We start from the raw sequence: 11867 nt of genomic DNA, 5'->3' as shown, positions 1-11867 counted from the left end.
TTTAGACCAGAATTACAGCAGTTTCAGTTCCTGATTTTATTTTTTGTTTTTTTTCACTAAATGGCAGAAACGTCATCTCATCTAAAATAAATCAGTCAAATCCAGACTGAGGGGTTGGCAGTGAAGTTTAATACATCTGGCCTACTGAACATGTCATGTTAAAAACACAGTGGCTTTGAGCTGATGGTGTGGATGGAGCTGATGGTGCAGGTGTGGCTCAGTTATTAAAACCTGTGCTTTTTTAAAAAAAAAAAGAAAAAAAAAAGATGTTGGTCTCAGATGTTTAGTCAGTGTTTGAGTAACACTAACTCAGGCAGCCAGCAGGTCATAAAACAGGCAGACAGTTTTTAGTGTCAGTCTATCGAGGCCACGCCCCCCAGGCCAGCCCCGGCAGGATGAGCGCGATGAGGACCGAGGAGAACAGGTTGACTGCGTTGTTGTCTAAGATGGGTTTCCCGCAGATCCACTGGGTGGTGGCGGAGCTGTAGCTCACCACCTTCCCGATGCTCGCATCAAAGCCTGAGGGGACACAAGAGAAAAGTCAGAAAATCTCTGCGCGTCATTGGACAAAAGGAAGCTGCTGAAAACATTACCAAAAAGTTAAACTCCTTTTTTTATTTTTTATTAGTCTGCAGATGTGGTTTACTTGTTTCAGTCAGGCTAAACAGGGATTGAGGTTTAGGAGAGCTCCTCTAAAGCTATGTTTTAATTCTGTTTAATTTTTAGTGAAATAAGTTTGAACTCCATGAGCTGGGATTTTCTCCTGAAAACAACGACATTCACAGGAGTAAAAGCTGCTTGATCTCTGGTTGAGGGCCGCTGAGTTCAATGGTTCAACTTCACTTTTATATGGAGAGAAACTGCAGAACTTCACTCTAACTGGGCATGTTCAATACTCTAAAAGGAAGCCACTCACTGTTCTCCTGCTTCCTCTGATCTCTGTATGAACGTCAATCTTATTTTTACAGCAACAAATCATCTCGAGGAGCTTCACGTTGTAAGGTAAAAACCCAACAATCAGACGACACCATATGAGCAGGCACTTTGGCAACAGCGGAAAGGAAAAACTCCTTACATCCATTACATCTGATTTACAATCAGCTCAGACTAAACTTTAATCTCATCTCTGTAACACAGCCGTCAGAATGCAAACATATGCTGTACGTTGCTGAGAATCGGTGTTTAAATCAAACTGATCTGTGTAAAAATTCAGACACTGATCAATCATTGATCATGTTGTAATTGATCACACTGATGGAAAAACATCTGTTTTAACAGATGTTTTTAAATGAATTTAAGACTCTGAAACTGATCTAAATGGATTTAAAGGGCATTTTTAAAAGAGGCTGCAGACAGGCTGATTGTAATCTGATTACATTTCATATTGAAATGTGATCCCGGAATGAGATTCAGTCAGTAAATGATGTCAAACAACATTTTAAAGGTTCAAAGTCTGAACGCGATATCTGTATCTGTCTGACACATCTGGGTTTGTGAGACAGAATCATAAAGGCTGTGTGGCAGATCAGGAAGTTTCTCTACATATGCAACGGTCACATGAGATCTGGCTCAAACCCACCTGAGTACTGCATGTGCGCCCCCAGAAAAGAGTCCAGCATGGACCCAAGCAGGCCGGCCACGCCGCCGTACACGACGATCGGCCACTGGGGGTCGGATAGGTGGAGATCGCGGACTGTGAGCAGCTGCGTCACAAAATAAGCCACGCCCACCGCTGCCCCACCAAGGAAGCTGGCAACCAATCCTATGGGAGTAACGCCTCCGTTTGTTCCTGCAGGGAGAACAAAACAAAACAGAAAAATGAGGCGGCTTATCTAAAAATGATTTTCAGCGCAAAAAGACCCGTGATGAGGTCGACTAAAAGCTAAAAAGAGGAAATTAATTTTTTGTTTTTCTTTTTACTGCTGATCTAAACCTACAGCCTTTTAATGAAATGCCATGCAGCATGATTCATCTGTGGACTCTCTTCAGATAAATCAATGTGACAAGTCACATTATTAATGAAGCTCACAATCACGCCTCCTCATCCTGATGAAACGGTTGTGAAAATCTAATCTGCGTGTTTGGCTTCAGCTCTTCTCAGGAGCCCTGAGCTTCACAGTGGTTGGACATTTTTATTTAACTTTGAAAAAAAAACAAAACAGTCTGATCTGAACTGTGCTGTGGGACTTTTCCTCTCTTTAACACAAAGTGGAACATTCGCATCATTACCCCACCCTGTTACTGGCTCCTCACCTGTGGGGACTTCCTTCCAAGTGGTTATGAGTCTCGGCTTTGATCGGCTGAGGACTGGCCCCACCTCAGATGCCCAGGTGTCCCCAGTGCTGCATGCGAGTGCGCCCAGTAGGGAGAGGCACATCCAGGAGGCAGAGTACTGCTTATTGAAATCGATGGGGATCTCACCTGGACCCACCTGAAGCAGGAGCAGGAAATGAACAACTTTACTAACATTACACTCGCACAGAGCAGCTTATTTCCTGTGCTTCTGGGTTTACCTCGATCATGTAGAGCAGTGCCAGCTCAGTGGGAACACCTCCATTGCAGAAAACTTGAATCCAATTCCTCTGACCCCCTAAAAACAAGTAATTCACATTTAATTTAAACTGTTCCAAGACAACTGTTTAAGCAGCCCAGATAGAAGGCGGTGGGCCGAGGGGAATCACTAATCAGAAGCTTAGTTTTTTTCTCTCAGTCACAGATCATTTAAAAAACAAACTCGTCACACTGGCCCATTAAAAAGCAATAAATAAACATATTTAGTATAATAATATAAAATTATTAGTTGACTTAAATTTCATATGAATGAACTTAATATGCAAAATAATTAAATTTAAAAGTTACATTTTCACCACGAGATGCCAGCAGATTACAGATTATGGTCAACAGAGGTCTATTTCCTAACCCCTCCCATTTAAATAGCGAGATCCTAGCTATGGTGGCTGCTGGACAAACGCATTTTGGCCAACTACAAGAGATCCCAGTATTAAAGTTAGACTGTACCCCATAAAAGCTGTGACCAGAGTGCACGTTTCTACTATTGTTTGTGAACACATTTTGTAATATATTTAACATATTTAAATCATTTCAGCAATAAATCAGCAAGTGTACTCTTCCTTGCTATCAGTGTACTCTGATAGCAAAGTGGACTCCCCCGACAGTGAAATATGTCAGTTCACCATTTACTTCAGCTGTCAATGCCGGGTAAGAAGCGTCCGCCTGTATTTTCTCTGGGAGAGGCTGAAAACTTATGTTAGCTTATAACTAGCTGCTGCTGTTGTTGTTTATCCATCTCATGTCTAATCTGTTGATGATAAGTAATTGTGACAATATCGGACATAAATTAGCTATTTTACGTATGTTTTCGTGTGTTAGAGCCCGGACTTCAGTTCAGGAGACGAGGCTTGAGGTGAGGAGGAAGAAGATGATATTTTATTAAGATGACTGTGATGTCTGTTACCTCTGTGTTTCAGTTTTTTGGAGAAGGGGATCCCTTCTCAGATGATAAACTTACAATCAGATCTGTGTTTTATGAGAATGCATCATTTAGTTGGAAAGTGTTATTACACACTAATTACGCACATTCATTTTTTTGTTAAATAACCTCAAAAAACTACAAAACAATGAAATGCTGTTCCCTCGCTTAGACACACCTGTGCGTGTTACAGGTGTGTCTGTTAGAATGGTTGAGGATGGCAGCAAAGTTTGTAAGAAACCTGACAAATTTAAAGCTGATAACAAACAGAAGTGCATGCACAGCTTCAGCTCCGTCACAGTCAATGGAGCTGCTGATGGACACTTTACTTCATCCTCAAGCTAATGGTTGGACGCCTTGTGCCGCTCGTTTGAGTAAGACATCAAAAGTGTTTTCATCTCTTATTCTCTCTGTGGCTCCGCCTCCTCGCTGTGTCACAGAGCTTCCACCAGTCTCTGCAGCACTGCATCACCTGCGAGGCCTTTACGTCTCTCACCTTCTTTGTACTCGGCGTCGATCTTCTTCTTCTGCGCTCCTCCCCAGCGGGTCAGTCTGGAGGAGGTGATGAAGAAGGCCAGCAGAGTGGAGAAGAAGCTGTAGTTTGCCATCGTCAACACAAACCCCACCAGGAGGGCTGAGGGCACAGAAACGCATGTTAGCGCAAGCTCACCAGTCATGCAGAGCGTGCCGTTCTGTACTTTTCTATTTTCTCAGGTTGGCAAAAGTTTAAAAAGAACAAACCCAGCTGAAGATTTCAAGCTTTACAAAAAACACCCCATAAAGATCGTTTCATTTTGCGTTTCCTGGAAGGCAGAAAAATCACCTCCCTTCTTCATATGCTGTAGATCGCCTGACTGTCACAGAGGCATCATTCAGCAGTGTAATAAATCAGATCAGTATCAGTTCTTTTCATAATTGCCCCGACTTCAGGCTGCAGCCTCGTGACTCAGTTTTCAGAAATGTGAGTTCTTGTAGATGTTAAATCCATAAAAAGCAAAAATCAAAACTCTCAAGGAAAACTTCAAGAATTTAATGATTGTCACTTCACATCTCAAAACTTACAGCGCTGTGAAAAAGTAACTGTCCCCTTCCTAATTTCTTAGTTTTTTGGTACATTAGTTACATTTAAATGTTTCAGATCAAACAAATTTTAATATTAGAGAAAGATAACCTGAACAAGTTCAAGATTTACTTTTAAAATTATGTTTTCATTTATTAAGGGAAACAGTCAACCAAACGTACCTGGCCCATGTCAAAAAGTAACTCATGAATTATTTGATTAATTACCGAGTTTAATTTCACTGCCAGACCTGCTGAATGAAGAAATATCTCAAATAGAACCAACACATCATGCCAGAATCTAAAGAAACAGCTGAGAAACAAAGTCACTGATTCACGCTGGAAAGGGTTACAAAGACATTTCTAAGGCTTTGGGACTTTAGTGAACCTCGGTGATTCTTCCCAGAAGAGATTGGCTAACCAAAATTACTCCAAGAGGTCATCAGCGACCCATCAAAGAACCCAGAACAACATCTAAAGAACTGCAAGGTCACAGTTCGTGATTCAACAATAAGAAAGAGACTGGGCAAAAAATGGCAACAGTGAGAGAGTTCAAGGAGAAAAGCAGTGCTGAGCTAAAAGAACACAAAGGCTCGTCTCATATTTGCCAAAAAACATCTGGATGATCCCCGAGAGTTTGTTGAAAGTATTCTGTAGACTGACTAACACTAATGCAGCATTTCATAAAAATAATATCATACCAACAGTCAAACGTGGTGGTTGTGGTGTGATGGTATGAGGCTGCTTTAGGATGACTTGCTATAATTAATGGAACCGTGAAATTTGCTCTCTACCAGAAAATCCTGAATGAAAATATCTATCCATCAGATCGTGCTCAGAACCTCGAGCAGCAGGTCAAAAACACACCCGCAAGTTCACTTCTGAATGGCTCAAAAAACAAAATGAAGGTTTTGTGTGGCCAAGTGAAAGTCTGGACTTAAAATAGATTAAGATCACGCCAAAGCAGCTCAAAGAGGTTGTTCATGGTAGAAAACCAATGAAAACAATCGTGCAAACAGGGGTGGCCCAACATTCCTCCACAGCGATGTGAAAGGCTCATCAACGCTTATCGCAAAAAACATTTGACTGCAGTTCTTGCTGCAGAGGTTGGCACAACCAGTTATTAGGTTTAGGAGTTAAACACCTTGTCACACGGGGCCAGGTAGGTTTAGAGATCTTCTTTCCCTTAACAAATGAAATCATGATTTAAACACTGCACTTTGTATTCACTGTTTCTCTTTGTCTAATATTAAAAGTTTGATCTTAAACATGCAAGTGTAAGAAAATAAGACATCAGGAGGGGAGCAAATGCTTTTTCACAGCACTGTAATCAAATTCCACAAAATAAACATCAAATGGAAGATATCAGCAGTAAGCTGAATATTTCAAACTGAGAACAGCAACGTGAGACGTGTGGAAAAGTTCCCTCTGCTTGTCTGTTACACATATTTTTACCACTTTATCGAATTCAGGCTCTGGTTTACATTTTTAAAGTCCCGATTCAGGAATTAAAAGGTGTCTAATGTGAAAATTGAATCTGTTCATGGGGCGATTTTGTGACAGCATTAATGTGGATTATGAGTTTTAGATCTTTACAGTCCATGACTGCAGCCAGGAATCCTGTTTTCTGCTCTTTAACTCGAGCATTTGAGAACGGGTCTTCTGTGACCACCATAACTTCAGTTTAATGGATCACATGACGAGATCTGTGCGTCATCTGCCGACTCGTAGTAAGAGGCCTGGTTGTTTTCTGGTGTGAGTGCTGGGAATGCGTTACAGTCTTTGGTTTTAAATGCATCGCTTACATCATATAATACCAAGAAAAGAGGCAAAAGCAGCAGCCTGAAGAGTTTGGCGTGTTATCTGAAACTGGAAAAATGGTTCGGATTTCTTAAAATGTGCCTCTTCTTGGAAAAAATGTAAGTACTGGAGAATCCTCTTTATTTTAAAAGGTCATAGAATATCCCCCTTTAAAACAACAAAACGACAACAAAAAAAAAAACAACAACAACAACAAAAAACACTCAACCACCACTTTATAAGTCACTCACAATGCAGCAACTTGATGCATGTAGACACGGTGAAGACCACCTGCTGGAGTTCACACCAAACATCACAGCTCTTCTAATGTTCTCTCATAATGACTTCATAACGGCTAAGCAGTGAGCCAGGAAGCTCAAACGACTTCCTCTGACATTCCTTCCTCTGGCAGTTGGGTAAAGGTGAGGACAAATACTCACCGGCCAGCGCTCCCGATCGGTCCAGACTGCGTCTCTTCAGCGCTCGCATCGTCACAGTGAGGGGAACCAAGATGGAGAACAACCAACGCCACGGCGACACGGGCTGCAGCGTGCCTGAAAACAAACACACACACACACACACACCAAGACCACCATCAGCACATAAAGATCCGTTTTCATTCTTAATTGATCACAGAGTGAATTTTTTTTTTTAAATATTAAAAAGAAATGAGATGCACTGTGTTTTTAAATAAAACTGATTAAACTACAGCTGCTGCATTTTATTCAGGCTTTTTCTGGCTCATTGTGGGCTTTGGAGGTGATCAACTCCAACAACAGGGTCAGGTCACTCAGAAAGTGTAATAATCCAGTAACTGTGTCTTAATTTAAAACCATGCAGGGACTGAATTTCAGTGGGGACAGCTGTAGAAAGGAAATCTTCTATCTGACGATGATGATTTCAAAATAAAACCGGAGAGACGAGAAATGAGCCGATGTGCTTCGATCTGTTGGTCACATAAGTCCATATACTGTAAGCTGTTGAAATAATTTAAATGTGGCAGGGTGCAGCAGGTGGAGATGAGTGCAGAAGATTTAGAAGATGGTAGTGAGACCTGCTGTGATGTTTTGTGTGGGGACGGTGGCACCGACAGAAAGACCGGAGGCCAAAGTGGGGGTCTTCAGATTTTCACTGGGAGTGAGCAGGAGAAGATTAGAAATGATCTGAGGGACAGCTTAGGAGAGATGGAGGATACTGGACAAAGGATGATGAAGATGGAGGAGAAGGAGGAGGAAGGAGTATAAGAAGGAGAAGATGGCAGCAGAAGAAGGAGAAGTAGAGGAGATCTTGGTGGAAATGCTGTAACATGTCTTGTCATTTGTGAAAATCTGATGCTTGAAGCACAAACAAATGCTTTTTCTTTCTAAACCAGGTCCGTGTAACTGATCTCAAACCTTTGAGTAACAGCATGAAACCCAAACTTTACTTGTCATGTTGTTCAAAAGAAAGCCCAGAAACCCTGACTCATTTTTATTCACCAAGTATGTGCACACATACAAGGAACTGAGTTTCTTCAGCCGTCAAGTTTGTCTTTCAACATATGCCTCGTGTCCTCATTGCCACACTCTCTCTGTGCATGTACAACTGTGAAAAATGGTACTGAGGTCTGTTCAGCTTTTAACCCACTTCAGGAGAAAAAAAAAATCAAAGTTAGTGTGAAAGCTAAAGTATTTAGGGCACATGGAGGGGCACATGATTTAATGGATTAACTTCCCATTTAAAGGCAGTTTTAAGAAAATAAAACCTTAAAGTGAAAACATTCCCAGGCAGGCAGCTCACCGTAGAATGTGCTCATTGTGAGAGAGAGGATCCAGAAGAAGAGAGAGAGTGCCAAAGTGGCACACAGCACGATCATATCAATCATCATGTTGATGGACTCCTTCATCAGGATATCATTTTCAGAGTCCATGCTGAGGGACGGCCCGTGCTGCAGGACAGAGGACAGAGTCACGTCAGTGTTTGTTAGATAGTTTCTGCTGCTGTAAGAAAACGACACTGCTACTTCACGTTGATCAGAACATGTTTAATAACAAAGTAAACGCTCTCATTTTGTCAAGACTTTCATTTCTCCTTCGTAACAGTGCCTCACAACAGAAAATACAACCTAATGCAGCCTAAATTCCTTTTATGCTTTATTTTGCTGTATTTAGCTTACATTGTAAAACTACACAGCTTTTAGGTTTGTTATTTTCTGTATGAAGCACCTTGAATTTACATATAATAAAATATGCTAGTTAAATAAAAATACCATTCCTTGGAATCGGTGGCATTTACAGGGATCATGTTGTGCAGAAAGTCACATGACATGTAAAACTTCCCTCCTGGAGCCTGAACCAGAGAGCCCAGCTTGGTACACCTCTCAGGTAACACCCCTTGTGCCGCCTCATTTCAAACCTCCTGACTGCCCTGGCACTGCTGACCTGTACTCATCCTCTCTCTGCTCTGTTTAAACGAACTGCCTGAGAACCACTCTCTTAATTTGCCATGAAGAGAGTCATGAGGAGGGCGGAACCAAAACAAAGCACCATCAGACCTCCCTTAAACTGAAATTATACACCTAAATGTGAGAACCAAGTGTTCTCAAATTAAACAAAACAGAATAACACTCTATAATAATATCAAACACCGGGCTGAAGTGTCAGTTTGGTACATGTGAATATATTTAGGCGGTACTTTTAAAAAATATACATATATAAACTCACCGTTTATCTCCTGAGCCATCACGACTTATCGGTTAAACGCCCTACTTTAACGAGTAAATTAGAAAGTTAGCTTTCTATTTTCGAAGTGGAACAGCTAACAGTAGTGTTTCTTACAAATATAATTAAAGAGAAAAAGATTTTAGCAGTGAAACCAAACAGAAATCAGAAGCTCAGCTGAAGCTTCCAGGCTAAAACACCTGCCGGAGGGAGAAAACACGACGGACCGACTTCCGGCAGCAAGGCGCTGAGTTCTTAAAGGGACAGTAACCCAAATTATAGCTCTCTTTTTTTTCTTTTTTTCTTTTTTAAATTTTGTTGTTGTTGTTGTTTTTTGTTTTGTTGTTTTTTAAATAGCGTGGCACAGGTGGAAACACAAAAAGCTCAGGCGAAATCAGAATATTTTATCAATTAATAACTGTGTTTAATTAATAGCTGTATTTGTTATTAAGATATTTCTGGTTTAAAAAATGTTATAATTTGGTGTTTACTCAGAACACCTTCCAAAGGTTTCATCGTGTTTTAAACTTAAAAAATGAAAATTAAGGCTGTTGAGTCCTGTATAAAAATGAAAAAAAGAAAAGAAAATACCAACATTGCACCCCATTAGAGTCATCCATCTCAGCTCAGATTGGTAAGACTTTGGATAATTAAACACCCACAATGTCATTGTTAAAGATCTTGCTGAGGTGCTGATGATCCTCTTTACAATAATGCCGCAATATTTCTGGAATTTGACCAATGACGTTCATGCATTTTGTAAATCTATGTTTCCTGGCATGTAAAGGCATTTTACATATGTGGAACTTAAAATTACATTGACGTTCCTCTTTTGGATCATGAAACTGATTTTAAAACATGTAGAGCAACCCTGGAAAAATTGGTGTAATCGAGTTTTTGTAGTGTTGCTTGTTTGAATGTGCAGCTTACTCCTTAAGAAGCTGGACTCAAGTAAAACATAACCCAAACGGTAAATAACCCTTACAGACAGAATACATGTAAAACGATGTCCTACCGTTTGAGGAAACAGAATAATATCTATAATGAGTCTTGCCATTCTTCTTGGAATTTCTGAGCTTCCAATGACCTTCAAGAGCTTTAAAGCTCCGCTCAAAATGCTGCCTTTAATCTATGATCCCATGGGAAATACTTCTCTTCCTGACAGCAGAGCACAGAGAGACCTCTGTTCTTGTCTTGCATCACAGCAGAACTTTTTTTTTTTATCGGGTGTGTAATGGAAAATCAAAAATTGACACACTTTAGTCAAATCAATTATGTCCTATTGAGAATACAGTTGGAGATTTCAGAAGCTTCAAATAACAAGAAATATCTGTCCACCGGTTTGATCATTTTCCCTTAAAATACCTCTGCAGTTACTGGGCGAATTATCTTTTTATTGTGTGGCGATTCGTGGTTGCCAGAGGATGAATCCTACCCACTCTGGTAATCCTCTGACATGGCCTTAATTTCCTGTGAAATCTTTCCAACTCAAACTGACTGAAAGGCCTAAATCTTTCCACATTCTTGATCATGGTTTTCAGATGATGAACTTTCCCCACTTTCTTTTCCCATTAAATTAGCTCCAGTAACTGCATGGCTTACCTGTCAACATTGTGTTGACATTCACAGTTTCCAGACAATGAGCGTACATTTTTATTGACCCAACTTTTTGTTTAGTGCCATCATGATTTTGACATTTTTAATCTAATGTCTTCTCAGAGATACTGGATGCTTGCAGTTTATTTGTTGAGCAATTCAAGGTTCCGACATGATGAATCCCAACTGGATCCAAATTTTCATCTAATGGCAAGTTATTTTGTTTGCAAATATCATAATCTACTTGATGAAGTGAACAAAACCTTTGCACAGGTTCCCAGACGATCAGTCCCAGTTACTTTGGAGATCCGCTGGGCTTCACTCTTGTGCCTCCATGAGGTTTAAATTTCACATTTGATATCATTTCAGAAACTGGACAGAATTGATGATGTCCAAAGGATGAATACTGGCAAATGTTATAAACTCACTTCGGTTCAATTCAGTTCAATTCCATTCATGTTTATTCATGGTTCCCAGATGATGATCCCAAAAATCTTTGGTAATCTTCTAATATTCCTTCAATTTACAGAACATTATCAAACCCAGAAAATAAATAATATAATTTCTGATAACCCTCCATGGTAAATAAATTAAATACATCAGTCATTAGATGCATTACCATGATGCTACATGCTAAGATGCATGGTTCCCAGAGGATAAATTCTTTAAGTTATGGTAATCCCCTGACTTTTCATCTGGTGCCAATAGCTACAAAAGCCGAAAGCGAAGGCTACAACATTTTCTGTGCAACATCTCCAGATGAGCTGGGCGACCCGATTGCACATTGTTTTTCATGGTTCCCAGATGATAAATTCCAAATTCTTTTTAGTATTTATTGTTGTTTTTGGCAAATAGTGTGTGAATATTACTGATAAAGCTCAATGTACACAGGAGCGGGCTGGCAGTGGGTTAAGACTGGTTTGTGCATTCACATTCCCTTAGGGAGGAACTCTAATCACTTTAATTGGTAATTTAATTGGTAGACTTTTTATCATTTTGGTTTATGGCCTAATATCTGTAACACATAATCAAAAAACTGCTCAACAAGCTAGCATGCTAAGGGTAAGACACTGAACGGGATGTTAGTAATTAGCTTTGTCATGTCAGAGTGGTTCAAAATGATTTTCCAGCTAAGATAGCACGGTGTACAGTGGGCTGAGCTTCAGCTGATAAGAAAGGTCAGTTTACCTTCAACTCTCCTGTCCTTATCTTAGTTTATGTGG

General features: G+C 40.2%; 1 protein-coding gene across 2 annotated transcripts; it reads right to left on the bottom strand.

Moving 5' to 3' along the window:
- Positions 1-107: 107 nt before the first annotated feature.
- On the bottom strand, positions 108-10152 carry tmem19 (transmembrane protein 19). Of its 2 annotated transcripts, none has more exons than XM_039600634.1 (8): positions 10064-10152; positions 8129-8276; positions 6790-6903; positions 3987-4124; positions 2514-2590; positions 2254-2431; positions 1580-1789; positions 108-519 (listed from the first exon to the last, which is right to left on the bottom strand). In XM_039600634.1, the coding sequence occupies exons 1-8, from the start codon at positions 10103-10105 to the stop codon at positions 359-361; spliced, it is 1068 nt and encodes a 355-aa protein (XP_039456568.1). In that variant the 5' UTR covers positions 10106-10152; the 3' UTR covers positions 108-358. The 2 variants fall into 2 exon arrangements, with proteins under 2 accessions (XP_039456568.1, XP_031616222.1); XM_031760362.2 differs by lacking the exon at positions 10064-10152 and adding an exon at positions 9052-9296.
- Between the last annotated feature and the right edge of the window lie 1715 nt (positions 10153-11867).

The sequence above is a fragment of the Oreochromis aureus genome, linkage group 17, assembly GCF_013358895.1.
Source record: "Oreochromis aureus strain Israel breed Guangdong linkage group 17, ZZ_aureus, whole genome shotgun sequence".
Classification (NCBI taxonomy): Eukaryota; Metazoa; Chordata; class Actinopteri; order Cichliformes; family Cichlidae; genus Oreochromis; species Oreochromis aureus.
The sequence above is the reverse complement of the archived record's forward strand: the minus strand, read 5'-3'. Positions and strand labels throughout refer to the sequence as shown.

Coding starts and splice junctions, on each gene's coding strand:
- tmem19 (XM_039600634.1), bottom strand. CDS start 10,105: ATGGCAAGACTCATTATAGATATTATTCTGTTTCCTCAAACG. Junction 4,125..6,789: donor CCGATCGGGAGCGCTGGCCG/GTGAGTATTTGT, acceptor CTGTGCCCTCAG/CCCTCCTGGTGGGGTTTGTG. Junction 1,790..2,253: donor TTGGAAGGAAGTCCCCACAG/GTGAGGAGCCAG, acceptor TTCTCCCTGCAG/GAACAAACGGAGGCGTTACT.